This window comes from Dendrobium catenatum, unplaced genomic scaffold, assembly GCF_001605985.2.
Source record: "Dendrobium catenatum unplaced genomic scaffold, ASM160598v2 fragScaff_scaffold_1409, whole genome shotgun sequence".
Taxonomy (NCBI): domain Eukaryota; kingdom Viridiplantae; phylum Streptophyta; class Magnoliopsida; order Asparagales; family Orchidaceae; genus Dendrobium; species Dendrobium catenatum.
The window spans coordinates 591,585-615,558 of NW_021319871.1; the positions used below are offsets into that span (position 1 = coordinate 591,585).

A 23,974-nucleotide genomic window follows, 5' to 3' on the forward strand; every position below is an offset into this window, starting at 1 on the left:
TCCATTATTTTCAATTATTGTAATAATCAATCAAAAAAATATTTTCAAAAAAAAAGGATTTTTATAAAAAATTTATTTCTGATTGAGTTATTTCTATTCTAATTTAAAATATTATCATTTCAATTTTGAATTAAATATTAATTAATAATTTTGTATTGTCAAAAAACAATCTCACCATCAATGCATCAACGCACCTTCTCTTTACCGTTTCATATTTTCTCTTTCGATCCAAATTAGATCAAAACAACAACTTATCGTCTTTTCTCCTCCCAAGTCTAGAAGACAAAACAACCTCAAATAATATTTCATTCCTATTTGTTGTTTATATGCTTGGGCTCTTATTTTGTAGATTATGACTTTGCATCAAACCTGACGATACATTTGAATTTGAATGATAATAATTTTATGGTATAAAAGTCATGATTTTTCATGTTTTTATACAAAAATTATCCTGTGTAACTTATATTCAAAGTTAATTTCAAATAAATTAATTAAGATCATTATGTGTTTGAGTGTAAGACTATGTAAAATCCTTTTCCTACTAATTTAAGTTTTATTTAGAAAGACCCCTCTTTCTTCATTGTTGAAGAAGAGAGAGAGTGCAAAGATCACGTGTGCACAGTACCCAACAATCTCTTTCTGGGAGCTCTATGGTATCTGCAAACATATTAAAAAATAATTAATTTTATAATATCTTTGTTTTAATATGCAAACAGATAAAAAAAAATTATAATATATATTTATGACCATTATAATCATATGACAATATGGGGGACAATTGGAATATAAGCATATTGCATCAACAAACATGTAATAGTGACAGTAGAATAAAGATAGAGAGAAGAGCTATAAATGGAGAAGAAGAGACCAAAATCATTACCTTTTCTTCTGAAATCTCAAATGAGAAGAAGATTTTCTCCTTTCTCCAACACAACAAAATGTGTTTGTATTCATTCAGTTTTAATACCCTTATATGCAAGGGAAATTTGGCAAAATGATAATTTGTTAAGAGAGAATGATGGAAGGTTATCTCAAATATTAGATTAATAAGAACGATTTAATTTGCAATGAATCATAATCATAAAGTTTATCTCAAACATTAGAATAATAAGAACATTTACATTTGCAATGAATCATAATCATAAAGGTTGAGCAACTTTATATCTAAAGCCACTAATATAATTAGTACAATAAAAAACTAACACATAACCTACCATGTCAAATAATCAAGACCAAGCCTATATTATTGTAAATCTAATGTCACTTATATATCAAAGTAAAAAAAATTTGCATGCATTTATACTTGAAAACAGAACAAAAATTGCATGCATTTATTCTTGAAAACAAGTTGTATTACGCAACACCAAGTTGTAAACAAAGTTTATCAGTATCAGATAATTCTAAAACACTTGGAATTGAGTGAAATTCTACGCGAAGTTCCATGCATTTTAATGTGCATTATACTAATAAGAAATACCAAGATCAAGATGATACTTAATAAGAAAATCATAAACAAACAAAATAGATAAAATAGTAGTCATAAAGTCAAAGTTGATATAGAGCATCAGATTTAACTAGCAATTGACATGGCTTTTTAGAAGTCAAAGAATGTTACCTAAAAAGTATATTTCAGTTACGCATAAAAAAGCATTCAAAATTCTTTACCAAACTTTGAAGCCAAAATAGTAAAGATCCTTTGAAGCAAACAGAGTAGAGATCCTGAAACCAAATGTAAAACACGAAAGATCTAAAGAAAGCTCTGACAAGAACAGTGGAATCGCCTGCAAATAAACCATAAGTAGCCTGTTCTTTGGTAGTTTGCTGACCATATATATCTCTAAACAAATAAAACATAGTTGAAATGGACATGCCAGTTATAACTACTTTTTTACAAAGTATTGTAGCAACTTGAACCCTCTTTGGAGGATGCACTCTACAACTATTGAACTCTATCTTATTACATATGATATTTTAATGTGCCTGTGAATTGATATCTTTATATAGCAGAAATTCTAAGTTAAATCTGAATACTCAAATCTAGTACTTAGAACATAGAAAATAGGCCTTCTTAAACATTCATGGAGAAAAAATGTCTTTAGTCTCTTACATCTCCAAATTAAGTTTTTCTTATTTCATATAACATATGATCGGAGCACATACTTTACTGAACCATCCAAACAATAAACCATCTATGCTCCAGAGGACCATCCAAATAAGAAGCATTTTAAGGGAATGAATGCACAATACTCATCTTGTTATATATATAATTGAGCGAATACAACGGTTATCGATCGTACCGATAGCCAAACCAAACCTTCGTTTGACGGTTGAATTCATCTTCCAAAGAGTCAAAAAAAAGCGTTGAAGAAGTTCAGAAGACAGAGTGCGGAAACGTTTTAGAAGTTGAAAATACCGAAATAATGGGAGGAATAAACGTGCGATTGGAGTAAATGCTGGTAAGAAGAAACTTAAAAGAAGTTTAGGAGATCGAAACATTTGGAGAGATAAACCTACCGGAGAATTTGGAGAGAAACTATCGGAGAAGATGGTGAGCGAAGAAGCTAGGGCAAGCCGAAGAAGATAGACGACGCGAAGAGAACACAAGCGGCGACGAGGCGGACGGAGTGCACATACATACGAAGAGACTTCGACGGAGGGCTCATATATATTAGTGGAAACGGATAAATTAGGAAACATAGAAGTAAATCAAATAGATGGATTTAATGGGGAAACGGATAGAACAACGAACATATAATTGAATGATTAAAACGTTGAGAAATTTTAATTAAATGGAGCAGACGGATTAAATGCGGATACAGATAAATTAAGGAACATACAATTAATTGATTAAAACGTTCTGAAATTTTAAAATTAATTTAAAATAAGTCTTACATAAAGAGCATTAAATTATATAAATATTTTTTTGGAATTATTAATTATTTATATTATAATGAATGACCAAGATAATTTAAGAAGAAATAAAATGAACGGCCAAAATTTGCTAGGGAAGAAAATTCAAGCCCTTTTATAATTAGTAAATTTGACTTTATGGACTCTTGTTTTAAAGAAGCATTAAGATCAAAAATTTTTAGGGTAAATGATAGAATTTGAAGAGTCATATATGGACATTGTAGATTAATTTAAAATTTATAGATGTACGATCAAGATTTGTTATGGGTGGAATCTCAAAACCTTTTTATATAGTAATATAGATTTAAAAATTAAAGCTACCTAGTTTTTTTTTAGTTCAAAAATTTTTATTACTATTTTTTTTTAGATTTAGTCTAATTAAGTTAAATTCATACACACATCACATACGTGAGACTCGAGCTCAAAACCATTTGATTAGTAACCAAAATTCCCAACCAATAAAGCGAGTTAAGCTGAGTTGAGCTGTGTAATAAATATAATTTTATTAATCTAATTAGGATTTATAAAGAATTTTTAAATATAATTAATAATATTTTATTATATAAATTAGAAATAATTGCAGACTAGAATATACGCGGCGATAGAGTTAGAAAACTTTCTTCTCAGCGTTGTATGGATATCTAGCACACAAGCATGAGAGGAATAATAACACCAGGATTTTTACGTGGAAAACCCTGGAAAGGGAAAAAATCATGGGGCCGCGCCCAATTGAAACAATTTCACTAGTGTTTGTTTGAGGTACAAGAGGCTGACCTGTCCTTAAAATTTAGAACGATCAGATTACAATGCTGTACTTCCGGATTGAAATCCGATTACAAACAAGTTGTGTATTAGAGTTGAATTCAGAGTCACTTAGAATTCCGACGTCACTTGGAAATCAGACAAAGTTCCGGCGTCACTTGGGTGTTAGGAAGAATTCTAGCGTTACTTGGGCGTTGGGCAGAATTCTGGCGTCACTTAGGCAAAATTCCAGCGTCAGACAGAATTTTGACGTCACTTGGGAAGAATTCCAGCGCCACTCGGGCGTTGGACATAATTCCGACGTTGGTGGTCGAGGAGGAGCTTCTTCCTTCCTAATATTCTTCTCTTCTTCTTATTGCTTGGGTCCTCTCTCATGAGAAATGAGGGGTCTATCTATAGATATTCTGGAGTGGCATGACTTCTAAATAGGTGAGAGATCAAGGGTGAATCTCTTGATTATGCACCGTTTGTCAGACATTTGAAGATCTTAATGATGTCGAAATTCAATGATATTGGGCTCGTTGGATTCATCTCGTTGAGCCGCTCGATTTGATTATAAGAACATTATATTTATAAACCGTTTGGTAACTCAAATTATGATTTGAACTTTCCAACAGTGCTTCGGATGCTTGATTTGGACTCATTTGGACTCGAATTTGGTGCCGTTGAGTTCGTATTTCCGAGACGCACAATGTGACTATAAGTTTGTCGAAATTGGAGTTCGAATGATCCTATATTTAATTTTTGAAGTTTCCAACTTGATTTTTGCCTCGAGATTCATGCCCAATCAAGGCAATTTTTTTATTATGTATCATAAATAAATAAATTAATTGTAATAATTAATATTAATCAATTATAAATCTTAGTATTATTAAAATCTTATTTCGGTTACTATACTTAAATCTCGAAGTAACCAATTTATTCATCAAATTTTAATTGAATTTTATCTTTATCATGCAAACAATATTAAGGATTTAGTAAATAATTTTTTTATTTGAAAGCTGCTTTGAAAAGCAATAAGAAAGTCATAATAAACTAAGTCTTAACTGTAATAGCCATATTTTAATTTATACAATTTTTTTTTTAGAAGTCATAAGTTTTAAATGAAATTCGAAGGAAAATTGTTTTATTTTTTTATTAGATTTAAATGAGAATTTGACTCTTAACATAGCATAATAGAGAAAAATAATTTATATAGCCAACCCCACGTAGTGGGATAAAGGCTTGATATTTTTATTGTTACTGTTATTGTATGAGTCATTATAAGTCCAAATCACAAACTATCTTCACCATAATGTATATGTTATTATGCTTTATTATAATATTTTTTTCATAATTTTGTTATTACTGATACAAATCCTTAAGAAATTAGCACCTCTCAGTACAAGTGAGAATTTTAGGACTATCAGGTATTTATTTTGCAACCCATTTCACCAATTTTTTTTTAAATAAAATGAGTTATGTTATTAATATTTTTCTATAATTTTTAATGCCCGCAAAAATTATTTTAAAATTAAAATTAACTAAAGGTAAATATTCAAAGACTTAACTATACTTTAAAATTAAAATTAAATAGAGATCATATAATTTTGAAGCCTACTATTTCATTAAAAGAATCTTAAATATAAAAAAATTTATATTTATATATAATATTTTTTTAACATTACTTTAAAATTAATGTTTTGCTAAAATTAAATAAGTTAATGATAGTGGTGAGTCGCTTTGTGATGAGGGTGATGGATGAAAATGATTATTAATGATTATTCTATGATGTGGATAAGTAATATGGAGTTTATGGTAAGATGGTGATGAATTTTGAAGGATATAGTGAAGGGAAAGGCAAGATGAGGTTAGTAGGTTTAATTGTTCATGATTTGATTTTAAGTCTTTAAAGAATGGGTTTAATGATAGATAAATAGAGAAATAGATGTCGAAAAATTTAGGATATGAAGTTATGATTTTGAGCTTTTGTTAGAGTTTTATAAGTTTCAAGATTAGATACAAGGGAGCCTAATCAAGATCTAGGGCTTAAAAGTGGAATTTGGGCTTATTTTAATGGCTTGAATTATGAATGGATGGTCTTTGAAGAAGGCTAAGAGGGCTAGGATGTTGTCAAAGATGCTAAAGAAATTTAAAAGAAGATTCAACAAGGGTAGTAATAATAAGCATAAGAGATAGTTATCCAATTATATCAAGGTTGATTAAGAGTGGGCCACCAAGCCCTAACAAAAAAGAATAGTTTTCTCCAAAATTTTGCATCATTCAAAATAATCACAATATCAAACCTTAAGCATATTAATCAATATTAAGAGAAATTATTATGTGCGGTCACCGGACGTCGTCTAGAGACGAATCAGAATGTGTCATGTCATTTTTTTGCTATGTACTGATGTTGTGTACTGGGTGATGTGGCGCATCATGATTCATCTCTGAATCGTTCAGTGACCGCATATAATAATTTCTTCAATATTAAACTTTCAATGCATAATTAAATATTAAAAATAATATATAGCTCAAATGCTTTGTTTGATGCAAGAGTTCTAAGTAAATATTACACAGTGAGATAACTTTTAATCTTCCAAAATAAAAAAGAGAAAAACACCATATCAGAATCGACATCTGAAACCTCTTCTGGTTGCAAACTTGTAAGCCATAATGGAAGCTCGGAGTACCTCAGGGCCTTAATATTATCTCTAACTGGACATGTTTCCTTCTTAAGTTATATGCAATATCTTCATGGAAATCAACACTAGCAGTGAAAATGGCATCCAGTTGTGAAAGGAATCCTTCATTCTGGAGCGCAAAATCTGGCATTAGCTCTTTAAGAAAGCCTGCAATGAGAAGGGAGGAGGACCATCCTGTAACCACATAAAAATCATGGGTTATTTATTCTTTCAGTGGGTATTTATACACAAAACTACATATAGAAAGATAAAGAAGAACAAAGAAAAACTACAAAAAAAAATTATAAAAATATGCTCAGTAATCCGAGGCTTCTTTCCTTTCCTTTATCTACAGGAATCCATAGGATGAGTGTTTTCTTACTTGAACGAGTTATATGTTGTTTCTGTTTTCCATCTCAGGCATTTTTGCTGGCAGTACTAGGATTTATTATTCTGTGTGGAGTCCGGAGGGCGTCCGGAGACCAATAAAAATGCGTCACGTCATCCTATTGCTCGGTACTCTTCGATACCGCTAGATACCCAGAGCTTAACCGGACGGGAGAACCGTCCGGTGTCCGCACAGAATAATAGCTCTAGCACTATACCCATCAGCCTTTCTGGATGATATGAATCTGCCATCCCAAATTTGCAAATTTTTTTGTGAATTTATCAGCAAGTTTGCTTCTTGTAGGGACATGGGGAGTGCAAGTCAATTTGCTTTCTGGTCTTTCTTTTATAAAATGTCTATCCACTTTCATATATTTTGTTAGATCATGTTGTATTGGGTTGTGACCAATTTTGATAGAATGTTTATTGTTATAGTCTATCTTCATAGGCTATTTCTACCTGAATTTTAAATCTTCTAAAATAATTGTGATCCAGGAAGTTCATACATATCTTGGGCAATTGCTTTAAATTAAAATTTAGCATTAAAACTTGAAACAACAGGTTGCTTATTGGTCCTCCATGTTATAAAAGTTTCCTCAGATAAGTATGCAATATCCAAAAATGAATTTCCTATTCACAAATGACCTCGCATAATCAACATCATTATAATCTTCAATCTGTAGAGTATCATGTTTTGTATAGATGATCCCTTTTTCGGGACTCGATTTGAAGTACCTGAGAACTCTTTAAGCAGCTTGAATATGAGATTTTTGAGTTTGTACATAAATTGACTGATAAGACTTACTGTAAAAACAATATTATGATGGATGTGAGATAGCTAAATTAGTTTCAAAACCAGTATTTGATATTATCATGTCCACTTTTGTTCATTTTTCAACTGAAATTGATTTAAGACCTAATTAATAGTTTCCCAAAACTTATAATTAGTCATTTTAATTTCCTTCACTAGGTTCAATATTTTGTTGAGAGAAAAAAATTCGTTATTGTGATTGAGCAACTACTATACCCAAGAAGTTTTTGAGTTAGACCAATTATTTGATTTCAAATTCTTCAACAAATTTTTTTTCCCAAGTGACTATGTTGTGAAAGACTGGCAAAAATTAAAAGAACTTGCCTGAAAATTAAAATTTCAGTAAGATGAAAGTAGAAATTGAGAGAAATTTGGAAGCAAAACACTACAGAGGTTGATAATTGATGAAAGATGGAAGAAAACAAACAAGATACAATGGTAATTCGAGAGAAATATCCGACTCTCCTAAGAGAATCAATTCAACAAAACAAAACATAACCCTAACCCTATGGAGAAAATCAACTTAAAGCAAAACACATTCATCTAATCTCTAAACAACCCTTTGAATTTTTCCTCCCAAACCCATCCTTAATTAGTGCTTAATTTACTACTGGACCCCGCCAATGAGTTTCACCTCCTACTGGGTGGAACCTTTGTTCTGCCTGGTGTAAACGTGAGCCGGTCCTGGGTGGACCGGCTGGACATGTCTAACAATACCCCCTCCCAAAGACCCACCTTGTCCTCAAGGTGAAAATATGGGAATTAATACTTCACCCTCGTATGGCTCCTAGGTGGCGTCATAGTCGGGTAGGCTTTTTCATTTAATCAACACTTCCTTCATCCCCCATACTCCTTGTTGTATCTCTTTAAGCTCCAGTGGTTCCAACACCACCTCCAATTCCTCTATCAGTGACGCCGGTAATTCTGATCTAACTACATGCTCCCCAAGAGCTCTCCTCAACCGTGACACATGGAATATTGGATGTATGGTAATGGTCAGAGATAACCTCTAGCGATAAGCCACTACACCAATCCTCTTCAATATCTCATAAGGGTCAGAATACCTCAGGGTCAGCTTCTCGTTCCTCTTGTTGGCTACTATCCTCTATTTGTGTTGTACCTCCGCCCATGCTAGCCATTTAGCCCACAGCCGAGGTGTCTTTGAAGCAAAACACAACAGGTAAGTCTCCAGACTCCTATTTACCATCTTTGTCTACCTGTCTATCTAAGGGTGGTAAGCGATGCTTCTTTTTAGAACCGTTCATTGCAGCCTAAACAACTATCTCCAGAAGTGACTAAGGAACACCTTATCTCTAGGGCTGCAAATGAACCGAGCGTTCGACGAGCTACTCGTGACTCGGCTCAATAAGGGCTCATTCATGTTCGTTTGATAAGGTAAACGAATAAGCTTAACAACTTTGACAATACTTGATAGCTAAATAAACAAGCTCGAACACCCTACAGTTCGGCTCGTTTATGTTCACGAACAAGATCGTTTAGAGCTCGTGAACATGCTCGTTAAGAATCTTGATTATGTCTTATTTAATTAAAAAAATATTTAATTATTAACTAAAAAGATATTTACCATTTATAACTAAGTTCATTTATATTACTGTTTAACTAATAATATATTTAATTATTTATTATTATTTAACTATTATACCGTTATTTAATTTCTATTTATATTTCTATTTGTATATATAAATTACTATTTTAAAATTTTAACCCCCTGCCCACTCACCCACCTCTCTCTCTTAATTTCTCTATTTTAATTAATGCCCGCCTACTGCCTCTCTCTCTCCTTCGTGGCTGACAGGAAAACAAAACAAAAAAATTGTAGGGGAGGCTTTAGTCCCACACAACCTGGTTAAAAAAAATTTCTCTACATAAAAACAAATAGAACTGCAGCTCATTCGAAGTGTAATGTGCAGGAGGCGGGCGATTCATTGCGTTCTTTGTTGGCGATTCATTGCGTTCTCTGTTGTTGTGCAGCTAGCTTACCAACTAGGAAGCATTTGATTTATTTTGTTAATTATGGTCAGCTCAGCTGGCTCGTTCACGAGCTCGATAAGTGTGAAACGAACCAAACTCGAACACGAATCGAACCGAGCTCAAACATGGAAGTTTTAAACAAACTCGAACTCGAACAACTGTCCCAGAAGCTCGACGAGCTTCGAACCGAGCTTGAGCTCGATTATGACAGACGAGCCCGAACTTGAACATGCCAAAGCTCGGCTCAGCTCGATTCGTTTGCAGCCATACTTATCTCAATTAGATACTATCAACTCTAGGATCTCATGCAATCTAACAACCTCTCTATTGAATGTTGATGCTACTGTAACTGTCGTGTAGGGGTATCGTAAGAGAATGAAATGAGCATATTTGTTCAACCTATCAACCACCACCAGAATCATTGTACATCCCTCGGATTGTAGTAGCCCATTTATAAAATCTATGGTGACTTCCTCCCACAATCTATCTCGAATAGCCAGGGGTTGAAGTAATCCTCCTAGGGCCATAGCCATGTACTTATTTCTCTGGCATACCTCATATCTAGCCACCATTTCCTTAACATCCTAATGCATCCCCTTCCAATACAATTTTGCTGGCAATCTCCAGTAGGTCTTCTGCACACCAAAATGGCCCTCAATAGCACTCCCATGGAACTCCTATAATAGGTGGGGAATATTAACCAAGGTCCGTGGCAGCACAAGCCTCCCTTGCTACAACAATCTCTCCCCTTCTAGATAATAACTGAGGTGGCTACTCTCGTCCTTCAATAGATCCGCCCTAATCCCCCTCAGCCCCTCATCTTGCACACTCTCCTCTTTAATAACCCCTCAATCCAACATCAATGGTACCACAATGACTAACTCTTGGAGCTCCCCCACGCATCTGGATAAGGCATTAGCCGCCTTATTCTCTAGCCCTGGCCTATACTGGATCTTAAATTCATATCCCAAAAACTTTGACAGCAACCTTTGATGTTCCTCGATCACCATCCTCTACTTTAGCAAGTACTTTAAGCTCCACTGGTTTATCCTAACTATGAAATGTCGGCCCAACAAGTAATTCAACTACTTCCGAATAACCAATACAATGGCCATCAATTCTCTCTCATAAACTGATTTCAGCCTAGTTTTGGCTGTCAACACCTAACTGAAGTAGTCTATGGGTCTGTGATTTTGCACGAGCAATGCCCTCAATCCATATCCCGAGGCATCAGTCTCCACCACGAACATCTAGCTGAAATCGGATAGGGCCAGGACCAAGACCGTAGTCATGGCTGTCTTTAATCTCTCAAAGCCTAAGTGGCTGCCTCTCCCCACAAGTTGTCCTTCTTCAGCAGCTCTGTCAGAGGCCAATATATGATATTGTATCCCCTCACGAATCTCCTATAATACTCAATCAATCATAAGAAGCCCCTCAACTCCCTCAGGTTCCTAAGTAGAGGTCATTTCAGGATGGTCTCAATCTTAGCATGATCAACGGCCACCCCTTCCTTGGATACCACATGCCCCAAGTACTCCATGCTAGCCTATAAAAAACAACTATTCTTCATATTGACCCTCAGCTGATGCTCCTGGAACGCCTCTAAGACCGCCCTTAGATACTCCAAATGATCCTCCCTAAACTTGATGTACATCAGGATATCATCAAAGAAAATAAGAAAAAACTTCTTGAGGTAAGTTTGGAACACACTGTTCATGAGGAATTGAAAGGTAGCAGGGGCATTGGTGAAACCAAGCGGCATCACCAAGAACTCTTAGTGTCCCTCATGTGTCCTAAAAGATGTCTTCGGAACATCCTCCTCTCTCATCCGGATCTAATGGTACCAAGACTTCAGATCCACCTTCGTGAATATCGCCGCTCCACAAAGCTCATCTAACAACTCATCTATCATTGGAATAGGAAACTTGTCTGGCACAATCTTCTTATTCAGGGCCCAGTAGTCCACACAAAATCTCCAACCTCCATCTTTCTTCTTAACCATTAAAATTGAGCTAGAAAAAGGGCTCTCGCTCAACCTAATGATTCATGCCTCCAAGATCTTCTGGATCAGTTTCTCAATCTCATCCTTCTAGATCTGGGGGTAGTAATAAGGCCTGACACTGATCAGTAACACCCCCTCCCTCAAAGTGATGGCATGCTCCTATCCCCTTTATGGTGGCAACCCCTGAAGTTGCTGAAAAACCTCATTAAACTACTGTATAACTGGCCGTATTGAAAGAGGGGTGTCCCCACCTTCCTCCCCTCTGAACCCCTCCAAACTCTGTAACTCCACCATAAATCCTCCACCCTCCTCCTGTATGACCCTTACCCTAGTTTTTGGAGACACCATGTCTTTGGAAAGCCTTGCATCTCTCATAATCATCATCCTTCTCCCTTCCACCATTAGCTCCATTGTTAGCGTCCCCCAATTCATCTTGGTCACCCTCAAGATCTGCAATCATTTCATTCCCAGGCATTAGTGCTCCCTATCTCCAATAGGAGAAAATCCTCCCTCACTTGGATCCACTGTATAGTCAGGACCACTTCCCTACACACCCCTTTACATGTCTCCATCTTCTCAGTCCCCATCATCACCACATAGCACCATGTGTCCACCAGTTTCATCCCCAATTGGTCTACGACCGGGTTGTAAATGAAATTGTGGGTAGCTCCACTGTTTATCAACACCGCTACTTCATTGCCTGCTATTTATCTTCTCATCTTCATAGTGTGATTCGGATTGAATCCCACCACTGAGTTCAAGGAAACATCTGTCATGTCTAAATGCAGTTTTTCCTCATCCGCCCATGTCTCACTCCCACCTCCCTCCTCAGCTTCCTCATCATCATAGACGATGAAAACCTGAGTTCAATCCTTACACCTATACCCCAGCATGTACTTCTCATCACATCTAAAATATAACCCCTTTGCTCATTTATCTTGTACCTTCGCTTCTGTAAGTCACTTGAGGTTGTCCCCCGACCAAAATCCATCGCTCTTCTCCATAGGAGCTTTTCTCTAAAAGGATATTGTACGTGTTCTGGGTGCTAGAATTGTAGAGGTATTCCTGTAGACCCCTCCCATGATGTTGCTTCTGCTGACCCTCTCCCTCCTTTATTTTTCCTCAACCCTCTAAGCAAGCTCCATCGTGTCTCTCTACCCCCTAGTTCTCAATACCCTTAGCTATGCCCGTATATCCTCGCTAAGCCTCTTCGTGAAATTCCACTCCAACCCTTCCTCAAAGCTTCTCCTCAGTGTCCTCGACAGCAGCTCAAACTTCTTCCAATACTCCATAACTTTCCTCTCCTAAGTTAGGGCATAAAACTGCTCATGGAGGTCTCCTTCCCGAATGGCTCGGAAACATTCCAACAAGCACTCCTTAAATTCTCACCATGAGTAGATTAGATACCTAGTCTCCCTAGATTGGAACCAGGCCAGGGTTTTCCCTTCCAAACATAGACCCACCGCCATGAATTTTTCCTCTTCAATCAACCAATCGATAGCAAAGTAACGTTCCACCCTATACGCCCAACCCTGAGCATCCTCCCCTTTAAAGGTCAACATCTTTAGCTTCCTTGATTTTGCATCCATACCCCAATGATTTCTTCCTCCATTGGTTCATCATGTGTAGTGGTGGTATGATTCCCTTCCTTCCTCTCTTGGTTGAGTTGGACCCCATAACTCCCCCCAACCATGTCATTCTCCATTCCACCTCTCCCCTTGCTCGAGCAGTCTCCCAAAGGGTTTGGCCTCCCTCATCCTTGCTGTCCTCTGTTCGGAATACCCCGGTCCGCCCACCAACAGAGCCCCACGTTGCAGTCATTGATGAAAAACACTCTCCAATTCATCACCGTCCTCCTGAATCTCCTTTCCTCTTGGTTCCAGCCTAGGAATCACTAGTGATGCTTTCGACGGCATCTCAATTATCGTTTTCATCATATCCTTAAAGTTTTCAAAGCGGTTCTCGATGGCTGAGAGTTTTCCGTCAACCCCGAAATATTTTTCTTCTACTCCGGCCTTGAGTTGTTCCATATCGCCTTCCAACATATCCATCTTCTCGCTGCCATTAATTGGATCTACGCTCCAATGGTAAAGACAACTTATTCTTCCGCCCAAGAAAGCACTTTGATACCAATTTGTTAGGAAAGACTTGCAAAATCGAAAGAACTTGGCTAAAATTTGGAATTGCAACAAGATGAAAGTAAAAATTGAGAGTAATTTGGTGGAAAAATACTAGAGAACTTGATAATTGACGAATGATGGAAGAAAACAAACAAGATAAAATGGATCTTCAATTCGAGAGTAAGATCTGACTTTCCCAATCCCTAGCTGGTGACTAGATCCCAAGAAAACCTAAGAGAGAACCAATTCATCAAAACAAAACATAACCCTAACCCTAGGGAAAAAATCTACTTAAAGCAAAACACAATAACTTAATCCCTAAACAGGCCTTTACTTCGAATTTTCACTCCCAAGCCCATCCTTAATTAGTGCTTAATTTACTGTTGGGCCCCACTAACGAGTTCCACCTCCTACTGGGCGGAACCTTTGTTCCACTTGAAGTAAACGTGAGCCGGTCCAGGGCGGACCAGTTTAACATATTATTTGGTATTATTATCGTATAACAATTATATTATCAATATGTACAAAAAGAATTGACAATTTTTCATCAATATAAGTTTTTATTAAGAGTTTATGGTCTCATTTACTTTGTATGTTGCTTCATTCATGGCGTTTGTAAATTTGGCAAAGCATACACTATGGACTATCTAAGACCACATAGGGGTGTAAACGAGTCGAGTCGAGTTTTGGCCCTTATCGAGCTCGGCTCGTTAGATAGATAGCGAGCTCGAACTCGAGCTCGAGCTCGAGTCGAGCTCAACAGTCAAGCTCGAACTCGAGCTCGTGTCACTGTTAACGAGCTCGAGCCGGCTCGCCAGCCATGGGCGGGAATTTTTAAATTTAGGCGGGATTTTTCAAAAAATTTAAAATTAGGCGGGATTTTTAAACTTTAAGCGGGATTTTTAAAACTTAAACAAAATTTTTATAAAAATATGAAATATTTCACTTTTAAATAAAATTTAGGTGATTATTATTATAATTTTTTAATATTTAAATTTAATAAATAAAATAAAATTATTTTTTAAAATATTAATATTTAATCAAGCCGGCTCGCGAGCTCAAGAGTCAAGCCGGCTCGAGCTCGTTTACTAAACGAGCTCGAACTCGAGCTCGAGCTCGACTCGCGAGCTCGATAAGCTCGGCTCGCGAGCTCATAAACGAGTCGAGTTCGAGCCGGCTCGGCTCACTTACACCCCTAAGACCACACAGTCTTTTTTAATTTGTATGTCTTATTCTTTGTCAAAGAGCTATCGAATCTTGATGAGCATACATAAAACCTTCTTTAACATCCCCATGTAAGACAATATTTTTCATAACATACTATTGCATGGATTATTCAAGGTTAGCGATAAAAGAAATTAACATGTAAATTGTATACATTTTTGCACCGGGAGAAAATCTTTCTTGATAGTCAATTTTGATAGAATTGAGAATACATTTTGAAATTAATATATCTTTGCATCACTTCAGTCTTCCACCTACTCTATATTTTAATGAAAATATCTATTTGCATCATAAATTTTTTGTTCCTTTTAGTAGCTCAATGATATATCAAATGTGATTCTTTTCTAAGACGTTCATTTCTTCCCTTATGAGATCCTTCCATTTTTGTTTTATAATACCTCAACAAGATTTGTAGTATTTTAGTAGAGTTAGAGTTATGTTTGTAAAGAAGGATATGTGTAGAAAAATTTTTTAAAGGGATGCATATTAAGAAATGAAATGCATAGAAGAATGTGTGTTGATATGTTGATCATTGTTACTTGATGACAATTCTAACACTTTAGTTCACTACAAACTTTGGCTGAGTTTATTCCTCATTGTATAGGCATGAAGGGGTACATTGACTGGATTTTGCATAGTTAGGATGTCTCGATGGACACGAGTAGTTTCATCAAACTTATCTAGTAGTTGGTTGTTCTCCCCATGAAGATGAATTTAATTGAAAAAATTTTGTTTTTCATCAAATGTGAAGTCTTTTGAAATGAAGAGATTTTTTATAGTCAGATAATAACAATTATACCCTTTTTGAGTAGAGAAATATCCTACAGATATATAATATATTGAGTGCTATAGGATCAAGCTTATACTAGTGTTGTTTGTGGATGTGGACATAAACAATGCACTGAAAATTTTAGAGAAACTTTTGAGAAGAAAATTGTAGCGAAGAATTCAACAAGAAAGTTCAAAAGACTTTGGAAGCTAATTATTTACAAAGGTATTAGTTTAGAACTGCTTCTCCTCAATAACTTTTTGGAACTTAATTTTTAAAAAGACGAGTCCTTGGCACTTTCAAAATATGATGTTTTTCCTTTATGTCCATTTTATTGGGGGTTATCAAGACAAAAGAATTGGAGAATGATACATTCTTGATTGAAGAAAGAAGAATTTGACTAAAATAATCATGACCATAATTTGTGCAAAGTAGATATCAATTTTTTATTCGATAAGATATACTCATATCATCCAAGTATAATCATAAATAAAAGTGATAAATCCTATAGCTTCAGAAATGTTATGGATTTTTGAAGATTTCCAAATATCAGAATAAATTTATATAAATGAAGTTGATCATCTAGAATCATTGTCAGAAAAGGAAGCACAATAATATTTTATAATTTTACAAGTCTCACAATGAAGGTATTCAATGTTAACATTCATACAAAGATAAGTAAATATATGATGGAAGAATTTAAAAGAGGGACAAGTTAACTTATAATAATGTCTAAAATGATTTATATAGAGAGCATGGAGATGAAGGAATATGGCTTAATTTTTTTTTCTTCAAGAAGGTATGGCTCATCATTTTCTATAACCAGTCCAATTGTTTTATCTATAGTGAGATCTTGAAACACAATAATTAGTGAAAAATTTACCTTGCAATAGTATTCTTTAGTAATTTTATGAATTAATAGAAGATTTAGTGCAAGGTGAGAAATGTGTAGTATATCATTGAGGGTAAATGTGCGAGAAATAAAAATATTCACTTGACCTGCAATAGTTATTAAGGAACTATCAGCTATTTTTATTTTTCTATTGTTGTCATAGGATTTGGTCACATAAAATGATGGCTTTCCGATGACCCGGTTATGAGAGTAGATGTATTAGATTTGGCTTATAAGATTTGGTTTATATGCAGAAAGATAGGTAGAATTGAAATAACTTGGTTAGAAAATATTAAAAATGACATTTCTCTATTAAATTTAAATAAGAAATTGACTCTTAATATGACACAATGGAGAAAAAATACTCTTGTAGCCAAACCTGCATAGTGGGATAGAGGCTTGATGTTATTGTTGTTGTGACAAGATTTGAAGATCTAAAAAAGTACATTAGATTTTTCATGTGATCAGAGGCTCCTAAATCTAGAATTCTTATGTGAGGGGAATTATTTGAGTTATTAAAAACACAAGTTAAACTGTGCATTATTTTGGGCAAAGATCCTGAACTAGATGATTTTTCTAGGAGTTCAGGAAGTTCCTAAGTTTGTAATTTTTTTCAAAGTTAAACCCTTCTAATTCCACAAGGCAAACATGCCTTTTTGAGTGACCATCTTTATTACCACTATAGCCTTAGGATTTTTCACAGAGTTTCCAATATTTTTCTTTGATGTGCCTTTTTTTATTACGATAATTATATCATAGATTAACCTTTAGGAGAAGATTATTCATAAACTAAGGGTCTGTTTAAGGCGGATTTCTCATTACTTTGCTTTTTAGACAGCTTCCACATTTTCATTTAGCTATTGCTTTCTTACAAACTTGTGCAAATTTTTGTGGTGAGAAACTGATCTTCACTACCAGGTGTGCTAATGTGTAATAGTTATAAGAAGGCTGCCATTCAACTTGAAAAAAAAAATTTATAGTACTCATATAAGCTTTCAAAAAATTTATTTTCCTCACTATAATTATGTATCCACATATACAAAAAGCTGCAACTGCCCAAAACAAAGCCTAAGATTGCATTAAAAATCATTGATTGACTAACATTTCCAATGTAATCATCTTAATTTAAGGAATGTTTTTCGATTTTTTTTTATTAAAGTACTTTCCCAATCACAATTTAAGGTTCCTTTAAGGAAACTTTTTCACTGTTTTACCATTCAAATAGCTATTACATTGCCGTTTGTTGCTTTCTTACTTCACTTGAGAACTTTTTGTAGTGAGATGCAACTTGTTATAACTAGGTTTGCTAGAATATGATAGCCATAATAAAAATGCTATTTGACCTTTTTTAAAAGGAAAAAAATTATAATACTGACAAAATTTTTAATTAATATGATTTTATCACAATAATTCTGTAACTTACTTTACAAATAACACCAACTACCCTAAACATACTCTTATATTAGTTTTCTAAAAGTAGCCTTTTAAAGGCAATATTTAGAATATATATATATATATATAGAAGAAATAGTCATTCAAATGGACAATACGTTTTTATAGTTATTTTTCCTGCCATAAAAATTATCAGAATCTCAAATCAACATTCGCGATAGACCACAAATCAAGGCAGGTTTCACTCGAGGAGCAAGCGTTAGTACCAATGCCCATTCAGAGATGCAATACTCAAGTCAAGTAGATCATTCAGGGTATTAAACATGGAGGAATGAGAAAACTAAACGGCCCTGATAAAGCAATGGGTTTAGTGTACCTTGCCAAGCTCCTGATGCAGATATTGCCTGATCACAGTTGCTTGCTGAATCAACCTCTCCATTGAAGAATAGGAAGGTAAATTAGCATGGGCTGCCATTACATTGTCCATGAGAATAAAGCTGATCACTTTAGAACATCATATCATTAAGGAAGAAAAAGGACAAAAAAATTTGATGACGCGACAAAGCAGTCAGGGAAAATAAAAGGAGAACAAATTTAAGCATATATGCAAAATTTCATAATTTACCAAGAACGGCTCTATTCAGATTGTCAGCAATACTTTGCCTGTATTCAGAACCAAGCAGGTGAAACATGGGTGATTTTTCAGGCTCCTCGTATGCCAGAAGAGCCATGAAATCCTGTGGCAAATAAAGACAAAAAATTATTCTACTAAGAAATCATGAAATTGATTAAATTGTGATGGTTATAAAGAATGCATGACAGTGGTATTAGATTCTTGACTGCAGAAGCAGCACGTGATATATGAAAGGTTAGTTGGAGTGCAGCTTTTTCATAGCTCGGTTTTTCAGATATCTACCACACTTCTGTTGGGCAGCAACTTTTTTTCTTTGCTGCTTAAAAATTTTTGGGATAAGAAATAGTTTTTTACAATCAGATCTGCTAGTGTGATAACAGTAAAAAAAATTATTACTTGGTTTTTTTTCATTTGGGAAAAAACCTATATAATACCCTCGATTGCTTCCAAAAAATATATATTTTCCCCAAAATAACCTATAATTTGAGCCATATTCAACATCATTGGAGATGCATGAAATAAAAATGTACCTCCAGTTTCTCAACATTCTTTTGAATTTTTCCAAATGGAGTTAGCTTGGCCTGGGCAAATTCCAAAGCTTCTGTGCTGTCATTTACGGATAAATAGATGAAACCTACTAAATCAACCATAATAAGGAGAAACAAAATGATCACTCACCATTTTTTTGAGCATACAAGTTCAACAAAATGAAGCCCCAATAAATCAAAATGCAGATCTTCATTTTGTTCCAGTAATTTGGGTGCTAGTTGTTCTGTTAATTCTATTGCTCTAATAGCATCCCCCTCCAATGCAAAATGGAAAATAGCTGCAACAGCGAAAAACTGGCAATTGATAACGCAAGCAAACTAGCATTTTGTAAATAAGTATGTTCATTCAAAATGTTTCCAAAGTATTACAGATTTCGCACTTCCATTATGTTTCAAGAAAAGAATCAAAATGGTGACTTGACTCTTTATGAAAGACCAAAATAGCCCCCAACTATATTAACAGATCATTTTGGTCCCTTAATTTCTAAAAGAGGAACCAAAATAGTCCCACCATGAGACTATTTTGATTCTTTTCTGAAGACTTGAGGGAGCGGGAGCAAAATGGTCATTTAATATAATTGAGGACTATTTTGATCCTTCATAAAAAGTCAAGGGATCATTTTCCCACTACGTTTTTGTACCTCCGAGTCTCATTAATATTTAATATGCACCATTGCGGTCCTAAATAGTCAATTTTAAATTTAAGAATGAAATTGAGTACAATATTAGCATCGGTTGACATGAAGAACAGGATGCCATCAAGCTGTGCTAAACAGAATTTTACTTAGCAATTTATTAATTAAAAAATGGCAATTAAGTCATCCTCCATTCTAGCATAATCTCACATGCAGCTACAAAATAGAGCAGTATAAAAGGTAAGCAACTGAATGCTACTTCTCCAATTACAATCAGTCAAATTGCTCAGAAATATACATTTACCTTTTCTCTTGTCCAAGTCACTTAGGTAATTAACAGATTGCTGCATTCCAGTACCAGTAAGAAGTGCTTCAGCTGTTTCCTTGAAGCAGTTATGCACAAGATATGATAAGACAATGTTGCGAACGTCATTGTCATTAATGGACTGTTAACACCGAAAAAAAAAATCTTGAAAATCAGCTCAGACCAAAAGTAACAAATGTGTGAACATTACCTTTTGATTATGACCAAAAAAAAATTGCATAGAAAAATAGAAATGCTCATATCATAAAATGGCATAAACGTATGTGACTATCACGCAATACAATGAAATTCCATTCTAAATTTTGATGTAGTTGTAGAGAGAAATAATCCTTCTTACTAAAGAGGCAAGGGACTTAATAATTTATTGAATTCCTATAGAACACTAGCATAATGATTTTACCTTTTAGTGCATATAATTCAATATTTATCAATACAACACTACTAGATTGAATTGCAGGAATCCAATAGGTACAAAAACGAACCAAATTAACCATGATAGAATTAAATAATTTCAACAAGGCAGTGTTAAATCCACGACAAGAAAATAATAATCCAATTATATTAATCGATTCAATCATAGTTCAACAAATTAAGAAACCAACATAGAACAACAAGAGAAATTTGTTTTCTCTACATGTAAATGATACATAAATTCAAAAGATTGAAGTAAACTAAAATATGTTGCACAAAGCATGACAAACTGATGCTTGAAAATTAAGTGCTTAAGATTTCTAATGCAACTAGTGTTGCAATGACTATATATCACACCAAGAAAATTAGCAACTTTTTATCATAGATTCATAAATACGTAAAAAGTTAGTTTCGTTAGTCACAAGCCGTTAATGATAATAGACCGGCAAAAAAAAAGAAAGCAATCTAATTTTCATCGCAATTGAAAACCTATTCGTATCAAATTTCATCAAAATCATGAACTTTTGCAAGTTGATAGTAAACATTTAGAAGAAAATTGATGAATGAAGGAGATCGCCCAAGTTAAGAAAATGTAGGCCTCGCAACAATACAAGGAGATAACTTTCCCAAAAATTAAAGTATACTTGTACCATACTTAAAGGATTCACACATCCAACATGCGCATACCAGATTAAAAATTAAAAATTTAAATTAAATGAAAATAAAAGGTAATGGTTACATGTGTTAGGCGTTGATAATTTAAATCAATGTATAATTTTTCAATCATCTATGTCTCATTGGTTCAATTTAAAATACCAAATACAATCCTATCATGTTACTTGAGATGATGTAACAAAATGAACAACAACAAAGGCCATGGAAAACACACAAAACTCGAGAACAGGACGCAACAAATGTCACCTACAGGAATTGCCAAAGAAAGTGTAAGACATACAATAGGAATCTGATAAGCACCAACAACAGAACCTGCCAAGGAACCAACAACCTACACGAATGCAAGCCACATTGTTGAAGCCTCTAAACACAAATATACAAGAATATATTGCCAGACCAAATTTTTCCATTGAAGGTTGCTAACTGGATTAATCAACGAGCAGAAATGTTTGCGTTCATTTAAAATGAACTAATTGAGAAGCCCAAACCAGAAACCATCAGAATTAATAAGAACATGTCCAGTTCCTACACGATACATCATCACATAAATGTTTCAAATAAACCAAATAGTAATAAAATTAATTGAGCATACTAGAATTATTTATTTTCCCTGCAATTCTGATGAGCATAAATATGCAAATCTCCATCAGAAACATATCACACGTAAGAGCACATGGGCAAACTGATTCGTAGACCTATCTCTTATTGAGTATTCTTGTTGTGGATATATTTCTCTCTGATTTAAGTTTACCTCCACGACATGTTTTAGAACTGAATTGTTAAAAAAAAAAAGCATGGCAGTTTATTATTTCCCCATTTTCCAGTGCTTGAATGAACTAAGGACTTGGTTAAGCAGTAAGACTCATTCTAGAATGCAATGACAGAAGCATTATCGTAAGAAACAAGGATGCAACGACATATGTTATAGGTAGAGAAAGCAACAACAGGATGGATGGGAAGAGGTTTTTACTTCAGTAATAGCCACCGGACCTTGGAAAATTGAGAGCTGAACGAAGTCTCAGCTGGAAGAGATGATGAAAAGAAAAAGAAGTTTGGGATAATTTTTCAAATTGAATTTAATGCAGAATTCAAGACTTCTAAATAGGATATTATAGCAAAAATTAGATTTACTACACTCCTAAATTTTGTTCCTCTGCAAACAAGATACTAAGAGTAAAGTACTATCAAAAGAGCCAAGAACCCCAATGTGACGACACAATGCCTTAGGTGTTAGGAGACCATAGAAGCTAGTCCAAGTGAAGTGGGGCATTAAAAAGAATAACTTTTATTGGCATAGAAAAATAGTCATCATGTGAAATTATGACAGGAAAAACAATGAACCTTCAGGCTCATTGCATTCCAAATTCAGAAATCTTGCCAAATAGTTTATCTTAAATACACAAAATTAAATTAAATAAGTTTGTTTCTAGCAAAGATGGGGGATAATCTATTTTTCCTTACAATCTATTTCATTTTCATTATCATCCGTGCTCTTGTCTATCACCAAACTTGTGTCGCTCCGATTGTTCTTTTATCTCATAGAAAACATTCAATAAATCTCTTGAAAGGATGAACCAAACTAAGGAGATAGAGGCCTCATTTCTCCATCAATGTAATTTTAATTTTCCTACTGGATTATTGTAATTGCCTGGGGCATTTGATGGCAGTAGAAGGATGATCAAATCTTTTTTTTAAAAAAAGGATGATCAAATCTAAAGAGATAAGAGACCGTATAAAATAAATTCCATACACACTCCTGATATTTCTTTGCCACCATATCAGAGTTCAAAAGGGCCATCTGTAACCAGATAATAAGTTCCACAACACTTCTAATGACACAAAGAAATACTACTAGCAGTAACTTCTATGATAAATACCTAACACAAGAAGAAACATAAAATTAAAACACAAAAAAGGAAGAAGAGAGGCACTAGGAATAGGATCAGAAAGAAAGGCCATAGGACGGAAGCAGTGAGAAGTTAAAAATAAAAAAATGTAACCACCTTGGATTAACAAAATATATACAAGTTATAATCTAACTATTTGGTAAAAATCAAAACACCATAAATTGAAACCACGAATGTAAATTAGACCATGTTAATAAGTGACCTAGATTTCCCAAAGACCTAAGCTTTTAGCCACGTTCCACACAATTCATCCCATAATTAAAATCTGATACCATAATAAAAGTCTCATCTTTCTACAGAAGCATCAAATTTACTAAAAAATGTACAAAAGATTAAACGATTAGTAAGTTTTACTCTATTCACTTACTCGAAATAAAAGATGAAGGGGAAGGGAAGAGAAAACCTACGACGTTCTCGTAAACCCTAGGATCGAAGTCCATCATTGCTGCGCCAAGAAGAAGATGAAGAGAACGCTGGGTTGTATTGCGAGACAAGGTATCCTCAAAGGTAGTTTCGTTTCTTTCTTCTCCTTCCTCCGGTGCCGATGTACAGTTAGCACTAGGTTGTCAATTTGAGAAATTATTACGCGCGGAGTCCTTATTTAATAATATTAAGTAAATACGCAGTACTAAGTAAATATGTAATAAATATTCTATAAATATTCAAAAAAATATTCAGTAAATACTTAATAAAGTTTCTAATTTGTTAAGTACATAATTTGAATTTATTTGTAAATTATTAATTGTTATGTAATGTAAAAATATAACATTGTAATTTGTAAACAATTTATATAATACTTACAAGTTTTTAGTATACTTTACCTTATCAAATTTCATGTATTTAATTGCAAATTTATTTTCCAAATTTCTTGCATCAAATTGCTTACAGGTCGGTGACCCGAATATGAACAAGGTC

General features: G+C 34.4%; 1 protein-coding gene and 1 long non-coding RNA gene across 5 annotated transcripts; both read right to left on the reverse strand.

Annotated features, from left to right (window-relative positions):
- Positions 1 to 171: 171 nt before the first annotated feature.
- LOC114580934 lies at positions 172 to 2,429 on the reverse strand. Its single transcript, XR_003702640.1, has 2 exons — positions 881 to 2,429; positions 172 to 657 (listed from the first exon to the last, which is right to left on the reverse strand). It is a non-coding gene; the product is annotated as an uncharacterized LOC114580934 (long non-coding RNA).
- Positions 2,430 to 6,160: 3,731 nt separating this feature from the next.
- On the reverse strand, positions 6,161 to 23,642 carry LOC110105863 (glucose-induced degradation protein 8-B homolog). Of its 4 annotated transcripts, none has more exons than XM_020835528.2 (7): positions 23,467 to 23,642; positions 20,046 to 20,187; positions 19,237 to 19,384; positions 19,089 to 19,164; positions 18,550 to 18,661; positions 18,301 to 18,428; positions 6,161 to 6,530 (listed from the first exon to the last, which is right to left on the reverse strand). In XM_020835528.2, exons 1-7 carry the CDS (start codon positions 23,500 to 23,502, stop codon positions 6,486 to 6,488), a joined length of 687 nt encoding a protein of 228 aa, XP_020691187.1. In that variant the 5' UTR covers positions 23,503 to 23,642; the 3' UTR covers positions 6,161 to 6,485. The 4 variants fall into 4 exon arrangements, with proteins under 4 accessions (XP_020691187.1, XP_020691188.1, XP_028555737.1 ...); XM_020835529.2 differs by having other exon boundaries at positions 18,301 to 18,392; positions 23,467 to 23,640; XM_028699904.1 differs by having other exon boundaries at positions 23,463 to 23,616.
- Positions 23,643 to 23,974: the final 332 nt, after the last annotated feature.

Coding starts and splice junctions, on each gene's coding strand:
- LOC110105863 (XM_020835528.2), bottom strand. CDS start 23,502: ATGATGGACTTCGATCCTAGGGTTTACGAGAACGTC. Junction 20,188..23,466: donor CTAGGGTTTACGAGAACGTC/GTAGGTTTTCTC, acceptor CGGTGTTAACAG/TCCATTAATGACAATGACGT. Junction 18,429..18,549: donor TCTGAATAGAGCCGTTCTTG/GTAAATTATGAA, acceptor GATGTTCTAAAG/TGATCAGCTTTATTCTCATG.